The following is a 20,069-nucleotide window of genomic DNA, read 5'->3' as shown; positions in this document are numbered from 1 at the left end:
CCGGCTCTGTAACTCAATGAATTTCAATTTGTCCATTTTCTTATTAGACATTTTTCATAGTAAGAAAGTCAAGCTTTCTTTTGAGACTATTTAAAAAAAAATGATAGATGCCTAAATTGCGAAAAAAGTTAAATAAACAATTGATTTATTGAAAAAATTGTTTAAACAATTTCTTTTGTTATAAATAATAAAATAGGATGAAAGCGTGTAAAAAGCACTTTCCAAAACCCTCATAAAAATTTTAAATCGCGTAATTAGAAAGGAAGTTACAGGCGTTTGAAACTACCCCTGCAGGCATTGGGGTTAAAAATTCAACCCCCCCTCACTTGGGGAGGGTAGGTAATCCTGGTCTATAAGTTTGTGGATTAACTGCTGTTGGGTAGGCGAACATATTCCCAGAATTTAGAGACAATCGAAAAACATGACTTTTTGAGTTGGGGCAGTTGAGGAATAATGCCCCATACATAGTATATGCATAGTTTATACATAGTGAAAGAAAGAAAGAAAATTCCTTTGAATTAAAAATTACATTAGTAAACAGTTAAAAGTGTTGAAATTCCGTGAAATATTTCGAAATCTTGCGAGATATATCATCAATCTTTGAGATCCTTGAAATTCCTCTAAAATTAATTAAAATGTTTTAAATCTATCTGAAACTTCCTAAGTCCCTTAAAATCCCTTACAAATCAGAAAGAAATTTATATCCCTGTGAATATTTCCGAATTCATTTGAATTCTTTTAAAATAATCCCTTTAAAAATCAGTAGAATTTTTAAGTCCTTAAAAACCTTTTCGAATCCTTTCATGTTCATCAAAAATTATTAATTTCCGTGGAAATTCCTTAGAACTCTTCGCAAAGTTTAAAAATCCTTAAAATTCCCTGAAGTATTTCAAACTCTTACGATATCTTTTTAAATCTTGGAAATCCCTTCAAAAATCAGCAAGATCTTTAACTTTCGTGGGAATCCTTTCGAATCCCTTTATATTTCTTACAAATGATTAAGCCCCCTGAAAATTCCTTAAAACTCTTTTCAAAGTCTAAAAAAATCCTTGGAATTCTATGAAATACTTCGAAATTTTACGAGATATCTTGAACCTTTGAAATCTTTCAAATCCCTCTAAAATTTATAAAAATATTTTATGTCTATCTGAATTTTTCTAAATCCCTTCAATTCATAAAATACAAAATCTTACGAGATCTCTTGAATTCCTTTAAAATTCAGTAATATATATTCAAAAATTTGTAGGAATCTATCCGAATCTTTTTCAATCCATTCAAAATGATTGAGCTCTCTTTAACTCCTTAAAAATCTTTAAAACCCGTGAAAATCCTTAAGATTCCGTGAAATACTTAGAATCTTACAAGATTCCTTGAATCCTTGAAAATCCCTTTCAAATTCATTAAAATCTTCTAAATCCATTTGAATCTTTCTAAGTCTCTTGAAATCCCTTGAAAATTAGTAAAATTTGGTAAATTCCATGAAAATATTTCCGAATTCCTTTAAATTTTTTAAAAATAATCCCTCTAAAAATGAGTGAAATCTTTTAAATCCGTGGGAATTTTTCCGAATACCCTTACGTTCCCTAAAATCATTAAGCTCCCTCGAAATTCCCTAAAACTCTTTTAAAAATCTAAAAATCCTTTACATATCCTCATATATTGCGAAACTTTTAGATACCTTTTTAACTTTTTGAAAACCCCCATAAAAATCAGTAAAATGTTTAAACTCCATTGCAATATTTTCCAATCCCTTTATATTCATTAAAAATGATTAAGATCCATGGAAAATCTTTCAAACTCTTTTTAAAGTTTAAAAATCGTTGAAATCCCCTAAAATATTTCGAAATCTTATTATATGTTTTTATATCTTCTAAATCTCTTTAAAAAGCAATAAAAGCTTTAAAATCCATGGGAATCTTTATGAATTCCTTTATATTCCTTGCAAATAATAAACCCCCCTGGAGAATCCTGAAAACTCTTTTTGAAGTGTAAAAATCCTTGAAATTTCCTAAAATATTTCGAAATCTTACGAGATATCTGGAACCCTACAAAGTCCATTAAAATCTTTTAAATTCAATCTGAATCTTTTAAAGTCTCTTAAATCCCTTTTAAATAAATAAGCTCCCTGGAAATCCTTAAAACTCTTTGAAAACTGTAGAAATCCTTGAAATCCCATGAAATATTTCGAATTTTACGATATCCCTTGAAACTTTTAAAATTCCTTTTGAAGTCATTAAAATATCCGAATATATGTGAATCTTTCTAAGTCCATTTTAATCCCTTTAAAATGATTAAGCTCGCTGTAAATTCCTTAAGCCAATTTAAAAACTGCGAATATAATTGAAATTCCGTAAAATGCGAAATCTCACGAGATCTCTTGAAATCATTTGAATCCCCTTAAAATACAGTCAAATCTTTTAAAAGCTCAGAAATTCATCCGAATTTCTGTAAATTCCTTCAAAATGATTGAGCTTTCTTTAAATCTTTTAAGCTCTTTCAAAATTGTAATTATCCTTGAAATTCCATTAAATACTTCGCAATTTTACATCTCTTGAAATATTTTTAATTCCTTTTAAATTCATCAAAGACTTTTAAATCTCTCTAAATCTTTCTGACTCCCCTGAAATCCTTTTAAAATGATAAATCTCCCTACAGATTCCTTAAAACTATTTAAAAACTGTGAAAATAATTTAAATTCCGCGAAATACAATATCTTACGAGACCTCTTGAAATCGCTGGAATTTTTTTTTAAATTAAGTAAATCTTTAAAACCCCGGGGAATGTTTTCGAATTCTTTCAAATTCCTTTTAAATGGTCGTGTTCCCTGGAAATACCTTAAAACACTTTTAAAACTAAAAATTCTTGAAATTTCGTGAAATACTTCGGAATCATACAAGATCTCTTGAAATCTTTAAAGTCTCTTTTTAAATGCAGTAAAATCCTTTAAATCCGTGGGATTGTTGATTTAAAATCCATGCAAATCTCTTAAAACCTCTGCAATGCAGTTGAAATCCCTGCCACATTTCAAAATCTTTTTAAATCTTTGAAATCCCTTTAAAAATTAGTAAAATCGTTTAAATCCGTGGGAATCTTTCCGAATTCTTATTTAAAATCAGTCGTGGCTGTTAAAACATCTCAGTTTCTTAATATTTCAAAAGGTATACTCATGTATACCGACTTATTTAATCTCAGTGCTTTACCATTATTATCGAAGATCAGTTTTTACAAATTTTTTGAGCGTAGCATCAAGTCTAATATACATTAAAGGCGGGTATTTTAACAATCATCATTTTTTAAACGGAAAAAATTCAAACTTTATAGATTTAGTACGGCAGCCGATATCGTGTGTTCCGTTTAAGTAACTCAAAAACAAATTTCCGGAGCCAATTCCAGCGTATCCGGAGTAATTAGAAATCGATCTTTAAAAAAGTCTGGAGCCTGCGACAGCGTGCCCAGCACTAATATCCAAATTTTACAATGTCAAATGTTTTAGAGCCTCGAACAGCGTACACATGAAAAAAAAAAGACTAAAAATGTCTTGGAGCCTGTAACAGTGTACCCTAGAAAATAAAATTAAAAACATATTGTAGCCTGTGATAGCGTACCCAAAGAAACAAACTAAAAATATCTTGGAGCCTGTAAAAGCGTATCTAAAAAAAAGTCTGGAACCTGTGACAGCGTGCCCAGCATTAATATCCATATTTAAGAAATTTTTCAGCCTTAAACAGCTTGCCCAGAAATGGATACATCAACAAATGTCTTGAAACCTCGAACAGCGTACCCAAGGTAACAAAATATAGAATAAAAATGACTTAGAGTCTGTAACAGCGTACCCAAGAAAACAAAAATAAAAATGTCTAATAGCCTGTGACAGCGTACCCAAATAATAAAAAATTAAAATTTCTTTTAGGCTGCCGCAGCCTACCCAAGGTAAACAATATCAAAATGTTTTGGAACCCTTTACAGTGTACCCAAGGAACGCACAATAATAGAGCAAGGCGAGTATTTAACAATCATCATTTTACATACCGAAAACAAATCTAACTTTACAGATTTACAACGGCAGCAGAGATCGCGTGTGCCGTTTAAGCAACTCAAAAACAAATTTCGGGGCCTCCAGCATGCCCGGAGAAATTAGATATCAACCTGAAAAAGTGTGGGGCTTGTAACAGCGTGCCCAGCACTAATAACCAAATGTAACTAATTTCTAGACCCTTAAAAAGCATGCCCAGCATTAATAACCAAAGTTCACAAATTTCTAGAGCCTCAAAAAGCGTCCCCAGACATGGATACAATATTAAATCTCTCGGAGTCTGTGATAGCGTGCTCAAGTAAAGTCAAATAAAAAATGTCTTGGAGCATGTAACAGCGTACTCGAAAAAACAAAATAAATAATGAAAATTTCTTGGAGCCTGTAAAAGTATAACCAAGGAAACAAAAATAAAAATTTCTTAGAACATGTGGCAGCGTACTCAAAGAAGAATCCTGTAAACCAGTATTTTGTATACAGTATATCTAGAGCCTGTTACAGCGTGCCTGGATCCGAAAATTGCGAATATCATCCTTCCAAAGCCTGGGCCAGAATATCCCTGAAACATTTCGAAATCTTACAGGAACTTTTTAAATATTTGAAATCTCTTTAAAAATCAGCAAAATCTTTAAAATCCTTGGGAATGTTTCCAAATAGCTTTAAATCCCTTAAAAATGATTAGGCTCCATGAAAATTCCTTAAACCTATTAAAAAACTGTGAAAATAGTTTAAATTTCATGAAATACAAATTTTACGAGATCTTTTGAAGTCTTTGATATCCTTTTAAAATTAAGTAAATCTCTAAACTCCCTAGAAACTTTTCCAAATTAATTTGAAGTCTTTTTAAGTGATTATGCTGCCTGCAAACTCTTTAAAACAACGAAAATCTTTGAATTCGCTTGAAATTTTTAATAACCTAGAAATATCCATCATACTCGTTTAAAATCTATGAAAATCCCTTAAAATCTCAGCAATTTAGTTAAAATCTTCGAAATTCCGTGAAATATGTATTCCGAAATATTCCGAGATATCTTGAGATCTTTGACATCCCTTTAAAATCCAGTAAATATTTTTAATCCATGGGAATCCTTCTAAGTCTCTTTAAAATACTTGAAAATGATTGAGTTTACTGGGAATTCCTTAAAACTTTTTTAAAAGTCTAAAAATCCTTAAAGTTCCCTGAAATATTTCGAAATCTTATGATATCTTTTTAAATCTTTGAAATCTCTTTAAAATCCATTAAAATCTCGTGAAATCCACGCGCCCCCTTTAAATTGGTTGGAATTCGTTAAAATCCTTTCATTTCTTTGCAAATTGAAATGATTGAAATCCCCTGATATCATTAAAAATTCATAAAAATACCTAGGTACCACATAACGCCTGTGAAATCTCGTGACTTATTTTCAAATGTCTTTAAATCCCATAAAACATTTTAAAAACTAAGAAAATCCTTTAAATCGCTTTAAAAATCTTCAGAATCCCTTATTTTTCTCTGAAATCCATGGAAATCTCTTAAAATCTCTAAAAATTGGTTTAAATTTCCAAAATCCCGTTAATCCTTATCGGAATCCTTAAACGCAATTTAAAATGCTTAATATTCCTTAAAATCCTTTATGATATTTATAAATCCTTTGAAATCATCAAATCCATCAAAATCTGTCGATGTTTTTCCAAATCTTACAAAATTTTATGAAATATTTTCAAGTCCTTTCTCGTTTTAAAAATCCCATTTAAATTTCCTGGAAAATAATTCGGTATCACATAAAGTCTTTTAAAATTTCGTGACTTATTCTCGAAAATCTTCAAAAGTCATTAGGCCTATTTAAGAAATGTAAAAATCTTTGAAATTGCTTGAAATATTTAAAATACCTTATATTCCTTTTAAATCCGTGGAAATCGCTTTAAATCTCTAAAAATCGGTTAAAATTCTTAAAATCCCTTTAATATTAATTGAAATCTTAAAAAATTATGAGAATACTTCGGTGTCACTTAAAATTCTTTAAAATCTTATGAAGTATATTCAAAGAATTTTAAAATCCCATAAAATCCCTTAAGCCCATTTGAAAATTCCTTACAATATTTTAAAAACAATTAGAATCTTTTAAAAGACATTAAAAATCCTCGAAATCCTTTATAATATTCGAGAATTCTTTGAAGTCCATCCAATTTTGAAAACTTGATTAGAATTGATAATAGATTTTATGCTTTCACGATGATTCATTTTGATAAAAACAGATATTTTGGGTTTCACTCGTGTAAAAAACTACGAATTGTTTGCCGACGTTTCGTGAAAATTACAGTTCACATCTTCAGGTCTTACCTGAAACTGAGATATAAGGTCATGATGTTCTTAGGTATACTTTCTACGATGCCTGTGATTGGCCAGAGCGCCCCACCGTGGGAACTGGTCGAACTTGATTGGTGGGGCGCTCTGGCCAATAACAGGCATCATAGAAAGAATACCTAAGAACATCATGACCTGATACCTCAGTTTCAGGTCAGCCCTGAAGATGTGAAGTGCAATGTTTACGAAACGTTGGCAAACAATTCTATTAGAATTCTGTAAATCGCTCAATATGAATTAAAATCAATTTAACTTTTTTTTAAATTAATTCAGAAGTCCCTGGAATCCCTTTAAATTCTTTATAATATTCGGAAATAATTTTAAAATCCGTTACATCCTTTGATATCTTACAAAATCCCTTAAAAATCAAGCTTTTAAACTCTCAAAATTCAGTTAAATCTTTAAAACACCTTTTAAATTATAAAATGTATTGAAATCTTTTGATATAATTTTTAATCTTTCGTCATCTCATTAAGTCCTTTTAAATCTTCAAAATCCCATTTAAATCCTCTCGTAATCTTTGAAATATCGAAATTCTATTAAATTCCGTGACTTGTTTTGAAATATTTCTAAATCACCTAAAATCCCCTGGAATCCGTTTAAAACGCGTTGAATTCCTTACAATTCGTATAAATCCTTTGCTATCTCTTGAAATCCTTTGATATATTTGAAAATCTTTAGAAATCTTGTGAAATCTCTTAGGGCCTATTCAAATTTAAAAAATCTAATTGAAATCACTTAATATCCCGTTACTTATTTTAAAACATCTTAAAATCCCTTATAACCCCTTTGATATCCTTCAAAACTCGTGAAAATACTACGGCATAACATGAAATTCTTTAAAATCATATGAAATCCCATGACTTATTTTGAAACATTTTTAAATCACATAAGATCCCTTGAAATCCGCGGAAAACGTTCTTAATTCGTTCAAATCCGCCCAAATCCCTTTTTATCCCTTACAATCTTTGAAATCCCGTAAAATATCTATAGATCCAATTAAACTCTATAAAATCCCTGAAAATCTTGCAAAATTCCCTGAAGAAATTGATATTCTCTCTAAAATTGTACTGCACTCCAGATCCCATAGAAGCCGATCTGGTTTTGTAAATCCTAGAACTGCCGGCCCACGCAGTTTCTCAGAGGTCAGGGCGAAAGACGGTTGCGACTCGCGCCTCGGAAGGGTCGCACTGCGCGAGTACTCAGTGGACTATATTGTGCAATATTATTCTTTCGAATTCGAAACGGTTCAAGCAGATCTGACTGTTTACGTTTTGAGGTTACCAATTTAGTAACAAAATTTCTTTAAAATCTTCTAAAATCAAATTAAATCTCTCCTAATCTTTTGGAATTTCTTAACATTTGTTTTAATCTCTAAAAATCTTGGGAAATCTCGTTAGATTCCATTAAAATTTTGTAATTCTTTGAAATACTTTTCATTCCTTTGAAATGTATCAAAATCTCTTTAATCTGTCAAAATACTTTCAAACCTTTTTAAATCTCTTGAAACCTCGTTTCCCTATTCTTGCAATAGGGGGGTGGGGTGTATTTTTTTAATATCCTTACGTAATTAATGGACATTTCCATCAAAATTGGTACATAGGAACTCAACAATGATGATTTCAGATACTCTGGCTCGAGGCCAAATACTTTCTTTTCATAAACTTGCCTCTAAAAGTCAAAAGTCAAAGTTCATCCATCGCTACGCGAACGAAATTTAAATTCAATCGATAATCATTTACCTATCCGGAAATGAGCTTTTCATTTCCATTACCTTGGTTTTACTTTTTGTTTGAAAAAATTTTTAATCTTTTTTTACACTATTATTAATTTTGAATCACAAAATTTTCATAGAATTTCTTTTTCATGTTGTATAACTAGTTCTTCAAAAAGCTAATCACGCAAACGAACTATTTTAACAATAAGAATATATCCTCCTATGCTGAACAATAATTCTGGATCTATACTTCAAATCGCAGAATGCTTTGCATAAAATCTTTTTTTTTAATTAATGGAAATTTTTACGTTAAAACGACGACTTAGTATAAATGATTTTTAAAAAATAACGAGAAAAAATCTGCCTGAGCCGGGATTTGAACTGAGAATGTAACTATATATGAGTTGAGCGGTAACTAGTTACACGACCAAGCCTCAGCCGATATTTACATTGCTCCACAGAGAAAAATATACCATTTTTGATCAACGTGAGTTTAATCTAATTAATTTTTGGAAAATGTTATTAAAATATAATTTAATGCATTTTAAATCAATCAATTTGCTATATTTGATCTGATGAGGCCTTGATGGCGTAACTGGTTAACGCTTCACTCATGCATGGTGGCATTCCGGGTTCAAATCCGGACCAAGGCAGTTTTTTTTTGGTTCAAAAATTATTTGTCCAAAGTATTCGTTTGAACGTCCAAATTTTTAATAATTAAAATGTTTGGAAAACTCGAACGTTAACAGTTTTAAATGGTAATAACATTTTTCAAAAATCAATAAGAAAATCTTCTGTTTTTTTTTCAGCGAATTTAGAAAATATGAAAATATTTTCTGAAAAACAAGGATAATTTTTTTTTAAATATAATTTTCTCATTTTTTTCGTAAACGATGCGAGATATCACAAAGGTCAGAAAGAGTTTTTTGTAGACATTTTCTAAATGGGCAAAATTTTTCGTAAAAATTGTATTTGTATCGTTTGTTGCTTCCGACAAACGTGCAACAATCTTTCAACCATAAAAGTTTAATTAATTAATTATTTGCAATTTTTCAATTTTGTCACGTGTGTCGGGCCAAATTTGTTATTTTTCATAAAAAGTAGGACTAAAATCGAAATAGTTCAATAAAAATATATTATATTTTTTGCAGCTGCATCTATTCGAGTTCAACTCTTTGGAAGACCTTGAAATTTTCATTAAGCGTTATTTGTACTTGGTTTGTATTTTTAAACTCAGGATTGATTTTCTTAAGAGGAGTTAATTTTTAATATTTTAATATTCTTTTCCATTTTAGTTTCAAGATGAAGGTGGACCAGGAGCAAAATTGCTACTTTACAGTGCAGTTCTTTCGAGAGGATTTGCAAAGTAATATATTTTCTTAATATTTCTTTATTTATAATAATATAATTATACATACATACTATTCTCACTATTTTTTTGTAAGACTAAGAAGGGAAAGTATAAATTGAATAATTTTAGATGCAAACCATTCTAGATATAAACATTCTGAATAAAGCCGAAAAAATTCCATAATAATTACTGAATTATATAAACAAAAATTAAATTATTTGTAAACATCAAATTTATATTTTAGAAGTTTAACCATTAATTTCCAATTTTTAAATGAAATATCAAACCTTCAAAAAATTGAGAAAGTTTTTTAAAATTGAGTAAGTTCAAATTTCAAATTTCTTGGAATGATTTTGAATTTAAACCTTTAAAATTGTTGTATATTTAAAATTAAAATGTGTAAAATTCAATAATGCATATAAATTTAGGAATTTTAGTTCAGATGCCTCCGAATGCAAAAAAATTTTTTTCTAAATGTTGAGCTGAAACTTTATCCGTAAAAAACTTTAAAATTAAAATAATTTCCTGTTGAAACCTTCAAAAGTTTTAAATTTTTCAATCATTTTTTTGAGAATCGACTAGCCTGAAAAAAAATTAAGCAATTCCATATTTCAAGAGGATGGAATTGAATTTTAAACTTCTCATGATTAAAGTGAAGATTTTTCAGATTAGAATCTTCAAAATATGAATGATTTCAATTTGAGACAATGAAAATTTTAATTATTTACCGAATGATTCAAAAAAAAAGTCCTCACTTTTATTTATACCCAAGAAATGTAAAAAATGAGATTATTCGGCAAAAAAATTGTACTATACATCCTGAAGAAACGATTATCTTATAATTTTAATCTTTTCGATAGCATGTTATAAAGGCCTAACTTTTTGAGCCGAAAGTAAATTTTTACTTTTTATCAATTTAAAACTGAATCTTTGCTTTTAAAATTAATATAAAAGTTTGCTTAACAAATTTTAATTCAAAAAATTTGATTTATTTTCTAGGGATTTCAAATCAAGTCATTAAAAGCCTTTTAAATTTTACTTGGTTGATTTTATTTTAATTTTGAACTCTAAATGAAGGCTAATTCTATGTTTAAAGACATTATTCCAATTGCCTAAAATGCTTTCGAAATTTAGAAAAATGGCCTAAAAGTCTTCTAAATTTCTGAATAAATCACGGATTTTAAAAATAGATAAAAGAAAAAAATCTTACTTAATGGAAGATTTTTCTAAACGGGCGCGTTCAGCTAATTCCCTATTTTTTAGCCTAAACTCTAATTTTTCTATTTAACTAAAAAATTTACATACTATTCAGTTTTTTTGTATTTCAGAATTCGAAGTGATTTAGAAGATACAAAAGGATCCATTTTGAGTGGATGTCCAGAAGAAGGCCCTTTATCTATTGTCCTTCTTGCTCTAACTGGAAGAGCTTCTCCTCATCTTCACAATGGTGTAATTCACGTTGGCGATGAAAACACCTATGTAAGTTCATTTTACAAAATAAATTTTCAATAAAATATTTGAACTTTTTACCTAATAATTAGATTTTCAAGCCAAAAAGATGAATTTTCATCAAAAAAAGTTTAGTTTTCAACATAAAAGTTAAATTTTTAACAACAAAAAATCAAGAAATTTGCTTTTTAAACTAATCTTGTAAATTTTCAGCTATAAAAGATATTTTTCGAACTAAAAATAAAATAGTGAAATTTTACGTTTGAAAAATTATTCAGAGAGAAAAAGAATTTTTAATAAAATAGTTGAGTCCTCAACTAAGTAGATGAATATGAAAGATATTTTTTGATTAAAAAAGGAATTGTCAAAATTTTATTTTAAAAAGTTCATTTTTAAGAACAAAAAATACTTGTTAACTAACGAGATCAATTTTCTCAATTGAAAATATGAATTTTTGAAAAAGTACATGAATTTTTTAGCAATCAATTCGATTTTCAATCTGACAAAGGATAAAACAACCAAAAATGGAATCGTTAAAAATCCAGAGGAAACAAAATACATTTTAACCAAAACAAAAAGAAATCTTCAAACAAAATTTAAATTTCTAACCAAAGAGGTAATTTTATAAAAAATGCCTTCTTAACCAAGTTTGAGTTCTTCGCCTTTCTCACAAGCAGTTGGATATTTAATCAACAAAAATAAACTTTTAACCAAAGAGTTAAATTTTCTACAAAACAGTTAAATTTTCCATTAAAAATATAATTTTTTGAGCAGAAAAGAAATGTTTTACCAAAAAAGACAAGTTGTTAATAAAATACATGAATTTCCAACCAGAACAGATCAACATTCAATTAACAATACAAGTTTTAAACCTGCCCTAATGAAGAAAACGAATTTTTTACAAAAGAGTGCAACATTCTACCCAAAACATGAATTTATAACCAAAAAGATTAATTTCTCCAAAATTGAATAGTTAAGTTTTTAACCAAAAAGATGTAACTATAAGAAAATAATTTTTTTACATTGTATTTTAACTTTTAACCAGAGTTCAACTTTGTGACCAAAAAAATTACTTTTTTACGAAATAGTTGCATTTTCAACAAAATAAGTAGTGTCAACTAAATAATTGAATTCTGAAGCAAACGAGATAAATTCCAAAAGTTTCGAGACACGGAAAAAGTATCTAAGCAAAGTTGTCGCACATGAAAACTTTCAACAAAATTTTCAAGCACATTTTTTTCTTGCGTTTTTTCAAAAATTTATAAAGTCGACAATAAATGTAATTTTCTATACAATTAAATGTTCTTGCATTCTCTACATCCGTGCAATGTGTCAATTAACAAGTTGAAAAAATTTATTTGATAAAAGTTTTTGATTACTTTAATTCAATAAGAAATTAAAATCTGAAAGTTGAGAACAAGAAAATAAGTATTATCAGTTTATTTTTAAATTAGTACTTATATTATTTTTATAAGATTCTTAAGGAAATTAAAAAAAGATTTTTCAATATTTCAGATGTGCCAGAAAAGATTTGTTTTAAATTTCACTTTATGGGATTTTACAAAATATTAGCAAAAATTCGACTCTTTTTAAAAGGTAGTTAGGATTTTTAGAAGTTTAGAAGAAATCAAGAAATGCTGAGGAATTTTGAAAAAACATTGAAAATGTAAAAAAATTACTGTATATTCTTATAAACTTTCCCAAGCAATTTAAGAAAAATTGTTTATTCTCTTAAAACCCTACGAAATTCTTTTAAAGCTCTTAAACTTTTTTTGAAATCTTTAAAAATCTTCGTTTCTAAAAATCTTCTAAAGTTTGAAATTTTTTTTGAATCCCCTTAATTCTCCTTAATATTTCTTGAATTTACTCGATTTTTCTCATTTTTAAAAATTTTAAATCTTACCGAATTAAAATATTTTACTTTAAAATCTTCTACGCTCTTTTTAGAAATATTAGGAAAGCGTTTTATATGCTTAACAACCTTTTTTTAATTTGTTTTTAAAGTACATTTTCAAAATAAAAAATATTTGAAATTCAAATATTAAGATTTTTTTCTAATTTTGTCAAACCTTCTCGAGCCTTCTTATTTTCGAAAATGATTCAAATTTTTCCTGATTTTTTTTCAAACTCTGCAACATAAAAAAGCTGCTTTAAAAATCTTTTACATTCTTCTTTGACAATTTGTGAGATCTTTTGAAATCTTTTAAAATGTTTTAAAATAATCTCTTAAAATTAATTTTTGGAAATACGCAATTATTTTAATTTCTTTAGGAACCCACAAATTCTTTTTCAAATTCTTCAACAAAATGTCCCAAGAGGAATCAAAAAGAATTCTTTTCCCTAATTTTTCTAAAATTACTTAATATAAAAAAATTTTTTGTAGACATTTTGAAACCTTCAAAACTTAAAATTATTCTTTAAAAATACAATTTGAAATATTTTAAAATCTCCCAGAAATCCTTTTCAAAATTCGACCTCTTTAAATATTTTATAATTATTAAAAAGCTTTTACCTTTCTTTCGAATTCTTCAAAATAATTTTTTCCCCTTAATTTTATTTGTTTTATTTCTTTAAAAATGTAAGAAAGTTTAGAAATTATAGTGTGGTAACGAAATGTTAGGAACAGAATTATTTTCTATTATTGCACGATTATTTGAAATTTTCTTTTATATAAACAATGTTCACAAACACTTAGAAATAAATTTTATAATAAATTACAATTATTTTTTCAGAAATTTTGATATACCCCTCCCCCTTTTTGTAATGTTACGTAATATGTAAAAGCTCCTATATGATTTTTAATTAGCAAAATACTGTCAACCGGAATATCTTCGAAAATGTGAGTTAAATTCGGACCCCCCTAAATTTCCTTAATATTGATAGCATCAATTACCAAAAACTGTTCCAAAAATCTAAAATCAGTTCAGGCTTTAACAGGTTCTAGATTTTTGTGTACCCCCCCCCCCCCTTCAATTTAAATAATTAATTTAGGAAAGTCTCAATTTACCCCACACGTCCGAAATTACCCCGTTTTACTGTACCTGTATTTTTCTTATAAGAAATTCCTTATGGGGAAGTTAAAATTAACTTAGAAACATTTTGGTACCTATAAGTAATAATAAAACGGAAAAAGAATAAGTAAAGAATGAGAGATTGGTTTCGGTTGATTCTTTCCCTTTTTCTCTTCGTATTCTTTCGCTATGATTTTGTCTCTTAGTAGCCAAAAAGTAGTGCTCAAAAGATTAAAATACAACAGTATTTAAAAAAACATTACTATTCTCACTACAACACTGCACGTCAACATTTTAAGTGGGGAAGCACGCAATTCTGCATAATCGCATATAATGCATGCTACGCAGATTCATAACCAGACGTGCGCAGAAGTAATTTAACAGAAAATTACTTACTTTTATAAATGGTTAATTAACTGTCCACGATAAACACAATTTTCACTATTCTCACGTTAACACTTAATAGTTTTACATTACAAAGAACAACAGTGGGACTTCGATGTCTAAACTCGATCGAAGCTTTGTTTTTACTATGTGATAAATAGAGACAATTCGATTGTGTTCCAATGATATGACTTTTCGTTCCGAAGTAATCATAGTGTCTCTATCTTTGTCTATCCAATACTTCTTTGCTCTTTTCTTTGTCGCATTGTAGAGCTTATTGGTGTCTAAGTCAGAGCGCACCAATTCAGAAGAAATGTGAAATTAAATTAAATATTAACAAGAAACCTTATAGTAAATAATTAGTTTTAAACCTCAGTGTAACATTTTTTAATCAAGTGAATTGATGTTCACTGCTGCTTTTCATGAACATTGCTCAATAACTTCACGATACTACTTTGCGATGTCATATGCCGATGTTCTCAATGCTAAAAACAAGCTCATTTCATTGCACGAAATAATCCGAATAGTACCAGCAGGATCAGTGGAGATTGGAGCCCCACTGCTGGTCGACGCGAGCTCGCCATCGTGCTTATTCACGTGTGTCTCCCGCTTCGAGTGAACTGTCGAAATGTAATGACGCAGTTACTGTAAATCCCAGTTTGACTGTATTTATAGAAAAACCACAGGCATAAACAATAGAATCTTAGGCTAATTGAAGTTTATGTAATACCTAAAAATAAAAGCCATACTTGTCGTTTTTCTATCAATAATCCCTGATAAGGAATTCTAAATTGGCTAGTCACTAGTAAATATAAAGATGACTCTTTCCTTTTTTTCCCTCTTTTTTGTTTATTTGATTGAGGCCGGACAATTTTTTACATCAATTTCTCGAAAGTAATCCATTTTTTATTAAGTTATTTTTATAATTTGAATTATAACTTTAATCAAAACTTCAAGGCGATTCCACAATGGGGAGTCCTTGTGAGGAGCGAAATAGGATTTTTAGCTCATGATGGAGATGGTGAACATAATAAGCAGCCAGGGTCTCGTCTGAAGACACCCAGTTTACCTATCTGGGTGACTCTTTGTCTCGGTCATCATGGTGTTCTCTTCAATACAAACCGTGAACTTCTTAGGAACTATCATGCTGAAAGACGGTGAGTTTGCAATAAAATACGCTGTCTCACACCCTTTGCTATTCACTTCTCCAGTTTCAATTCTGAAGGTAATCGACGAAGCCTACTTGCGGAATTGCTGCAATTTTAGCCTGCCATTCTCTGTAATAACTAACAAATTCTCAAAGAAAAAAGGTCAAACTCTTTCACACTGAAAATAACTACTTTCGAGTCGTTCCTCATATAAATCATTTATTTTTATCCCATCAAATGCGGCTGCACAATAAGTCCCAAATTGAAATCATAGGTACTGCTTAATTATACGTATTTCAGAGTTAAATAAAACATCTTTTTGTATTCATTTTAATTAAAATAAGTGCAAAAATAATTATTCGAGGGATTAAGAAGTACGCTCTTATTTCATAGCAATAATTTTTATGATCAAGGACAATCTTCTTGAAATAAACTTTTAAAAATATTTCTTAAATCAAACTGACAATAAAATTTGCTTTTCGCTCAGCTAGAAATATGAAAATTAGAATTTATTATTATTGTTCTTTATAATAAAATTGTGCTTAACAAAGAATCACCAAAATTAAATTTTGCATTTGTTTGAACTTTTCTTGTCCTTATTTTGTATACAGTATTTATAATATTTATTTAACAGAATTAAAAATACTTTCCCAAACTGTATACAAATTTATTAGGATTTCAGAGGAAAAAAAAGGTTTTAGGGTATTTTTAATGATTCCAAGGCACTTAAAAAAAATGTCGAAGGATTTTTCTAGTATTTAATAAATATAAAAAATCCCTAAACTTTTTACAATATTTTTATCAATTTCGAAGAATTTTAATTTAAATTGATTACAAAGATTATAGGGTTTTTAAAGCTTCGAATGAATTTTTAATAGATTTCAATAAATTGAGGGAATTTCCAATGGATATCAAAGATTTTAGCAATTTTAAACGATTCTAAGAAATATTAAATAGAGTCCATAGATTGAAGAGATTTCAATTGATTTCAAAGATTTTAGAGTTTTCAATTAATTAAATGTTCAAAGATTTTAGAGTTTTGCCAAGTTTTCAAGGAATTTATCATATATTTCAATAAATTGAAGAAATTTCAAGGGATTTTAAAGATTTTAGGGTTTTTTAAATTCCTATGAATTCTTATTATATTTAAAAAAATTGAAGGGATTTCAGCAGATTTTAAAGACTTTAGGCTTTTCAAAAGATTCTAAGCGATATTCAATAGATTTCAATAAATTGAAGGGATTTCAATGGATTTCAAATATTTGAGGTGAAATATTTTAGGGTGTTTTCAAAGATTCCCAGGATTTCTTAATAGATTTAAATGAATTTGATAAATTTCAAGGAATTTCAATTTAAATCGTTTACAAAGATTTTAGGGGTTTTAAAAGATTAAAAGGAATTTTTAATAGATTAGATACGCGCATGGGATTTCAATGGATTTTAAAGATTTTAGGGTTTTTAAAAGATTCCAATAAATTTTCAGTGGATTTCTATAAATTGCAGGGATTTCAATGAATTTCAAAGATTTTGGGATTTTTAAAACATTCCTAGGAATCCTTAATAGATTTTCAATAAATTGTAGGGATTTCAATGGATACCAAAGATTTTAGGTTTTTTTTTAATTCCTATGAATTTTTAATATATTTAAAAAAATTGAAGGGATTTCAGCAGATTTTAAAGACTTTAGGCTTTTCAAAAGATTCTAAGCGATATTCAATAGCATTCAATAAATTGAAGGGATTTCAATGGATTTGAAATATATGAGGTAAAATATTTTAGGGTGTTTTCAAAGATTCCAAGGAATTTTTAATAGATTTAAATGAATTTGATAAATTTCAAGGAATTTCAATTTAAATGGATTACAAAGACTTTAGGGATTTTAAAAGATTAAAAGGAATTTTTAAAAGATACCAAGGAATTTCCAATCGATTTCAATAAATGAAAGGGATTCAAAAAAATATTGAACTTTTTTTAAGGCTACACGGGGTTTATCCAGAGCTTTGAAAAATTTCAAGGGGTTTCAAAACACAACGAATTTAAAATAGTTTAGGGCGTTTTCAAAGATTCCAAAGAATTTTTAATATATCTAAATAAATTGAATAGATTTAAAAGAATTTCAAGAATTTTATAGTTTTTAAAGGAATATAAGAAATTTTCAATAAATTTCAATAAATTAAACGGACTCAAAGGATTTCAGAAGTTTTTAAAAGACTCCAAGGAATTTTCAATAGATCTCAAAGAACTGAAGAGATTTTAAACAATTTAAAAGATCTTACGGGTTTTTAAAATAATTTAAAAGAAATTTTCAATAGATTTAAATAAATTTAAGAGATTTGAGTTATTTTTAAAGGTTCAAGGGATTTTTTGAAAGCTTTAAAAAATATCAAGGTATTTCAAAAGATTTGAAACGGTTATAAATATGCATATTCTTTAAAATCAAGGAATTTTTAATATATTTAAATCATTTGAAGAGATTTCCAAACATTTGAAATAATTTTAAAGTTCTGCAGAAATTTTTAATAAATTCCAATAAATTAAGGGGATTTCACAGGCATTCAAAAATTATGGGGCTTTTAAACAAAGTTTTGAGTAAGTTCCAACGAATTAAAAAAGAAAATTGTGAGCCTTTTTAAAGGTTCTACGAAGTTTGCAAGAGCTCTTTGTATTTCAAATAATTTGAAATATTTAAGGGCGTTTTCAAAAATTTCAAAAAATTTTCAAGAGCCTTAATTATGTTTAATTATTCAACTAAATTTCTATGCGGTATTAAAAAATGTACCAGAAATTGGGAAGATATATAACGATTTTATAGGACATATAAGATTTTAAAGTATTTTGAAAGATTCTATGTGATTTTTATAGGATTTTAACGGATTTAATCAAATTTAAGAAAAGTTCAATGACTTTGAGGGGCTCAAATACCCTCTTTTCATGTTCTAAAATTTTCCAGTATTTATTTAAGTTAAAAATAAAAGTTAAAATTAAAATTAAAAAATAAGAAAAATGTTTGGTTATTTTTCGTTTCTAAGAAACTCTTTTCGTACCGGATGACTTCAATTTGGAAGATATAGAGTTGAAAACTCTTGACTTTCGACTTTTAGAATTATTAAAATCATCACACTTTAAGATTGAAAATTGAAAATTTTAATTTTAATACTCAAATAACTAAATTCGTCAAAAAAACTTAATAATTGTAAGTGATCTGCAAATCTTTGAAATTAAATCTTTTTTAATTTTTACAATGTAAAATAAACCAAAACTATAAAAAATAAGCTTTCATATTTAAAAATAATTGTTAATTTAAAAACATTCCATAAGAGTATTCAAAGTTAAGTTGGTATTAAATGAATTCGATCTAGGCAACTGTTAAATTAGATGAAACGTTGAATTTCTTCAGAGGATAATGCCATTTCCGGTAATTATATGCTCGCAGATTCGATGTTCAATACTACACTTGCGGTGGAAGTCACGCCACATTGACTATAGACACCAGGGCAAGAGAAAATGCCTCGGGCATCGATGGCAAGGAGATGAAAGAATCCCTTGATATAGCAGCAACACCTTTAGAAAAACTCATTCACTCCAAGTAAGATTTTTTAAAATTAATTTAAAATTACTTTGCAATTACTTGAAATCATTTACAATCACATTAAAATCGGTTGCAATCGCTTGTAGCCTCCTGAAGTCAGACCACAATTGGTGTAAAATACTTCAGTCACTTTTAAATTACTTGAAAATTATTTCCAATCACTTGTAATCTCCTGCAATCAAATTAAAGTTGCTGTATAATTGCAATTACTATTACAATACTGCAAATCACCAGTAGTAACTTTCAATTACTGAAATTCACTTGGAATCTACTGAAATTAAACTACCATTTGCGTAAAATTGTAATGAATTTTGAATCAATTGGAATTATTTACAATTACTTTTAAATTATTTTTTAATACTTTAAAATAACAACATTCTTTAGAATCAATAGGAATCTCCTGCAATCAGGCTAAAACTCTGGTATGATTGCAATCATTATTACCATACTGCAAATGATGAGCCGTCACTCCGAAATAAATAAAAATCACTTTTAGTCTCCTGCAATTAAACTGCCGTTTGCATACAATTCCAATCACTTTGGAATCCCTTGAATTGATTGTCAATCACTTTCAACTCACTTATACCATTTAGAATCTCTTGGAATCTCCTGCAATTAGACTACCATTTTCGTACAATTACCATCACTTTGAAATCACTTGAAATCATTTTCAATCACTTTAAAATCACTTAAAATCATTTACAATCACTTGTCATCTCCTGCAGTCAGACTAAACTTTTTATATAATTATAATCTGTATGAGAATATTGCAAGTCACTAGCAGCCTTTTAAAAACGACTAAAACAAATTGTTAATCTCCTGCAATTAAATTACGATTTTCTATAACTTTGAAATCGCTTAAAATCATTTCCAATCATTCGCAAACTCCTGCAGTCATGCTAAATTTGTTGTATAATTGCAATTACTATTAAAATACTGCATATCGGTGGAATGATGAAATTCAGGCTGCCCAAAAAGCAAAAAGAGAAGCGTACAAGAGAACTTTGAACATCGCAGGTCTTAGCAATGAGGAAATAAGTAGACGT

The 20,069-nt window shown here is 28.3% G+C and overlaps 1 protein-coding gene across 3 annotated transcripts in view; it reads left to right on the top strand.

Moving 5' to 3' along the window:
- Positions 1 to 20,069, top strand: part of LOC117174744 (inactive ubiquitin carboxyl-terminal hydrolase MINDY-4B) — an 80,782-nt gene that overhangs the window by 55,404 nt on the left and 5,309 nt on the right. For all 3 annotated transcript variants that reach the window (XM_033364083.1, XM_033364082.1, XM_033364084.1), the window contains 5 exons: positions 9,243 to 9,308; positions 9,387 to 9,457; positions 10,771 to 10,921; positions 15,244 to 15,443; positions 18,868 to 19,020. In XM_033364083.1, the coding sequence (XP_033219974.1) occupies positions 9,243 to 9,308; positions 9,387 to 9,457; positions 10,771 to 10,921; positions 15,244 to 15,443; positions 18,868 to 19,020 (641 nt within the window). The remainder of the gene's footprint in view (positions 1 to 9,242; positions 9,309 to 9,386; positions 9,458 to 10,770; positions 10,922 to 15,243; positions 15,444 to 18,867; positions 19,021 to 20,069) is intronic.

This window comes from Belonocnema kinseyi, chromosome 6 (genome assembly GCF_010883055.1).
Source record: "Belonocnema kinseyi isolate 2016_QV_RU_SX_M_011 chromosome 6, B_treatae_v1, whole genome shotgun sequence".
Taxonomy (NCBI): Eukaryota; Metazoa; Arthropoda; class Insecta; order Hymenoptera; family Cynipidae; genus Belonocnema; species Belonocnema kinseyi.
The sequence above is the reverse complement of the archived record's forward strand: the minus strand, read 5'-3'. Positions and strand labels throughout refer to the sequence as shown.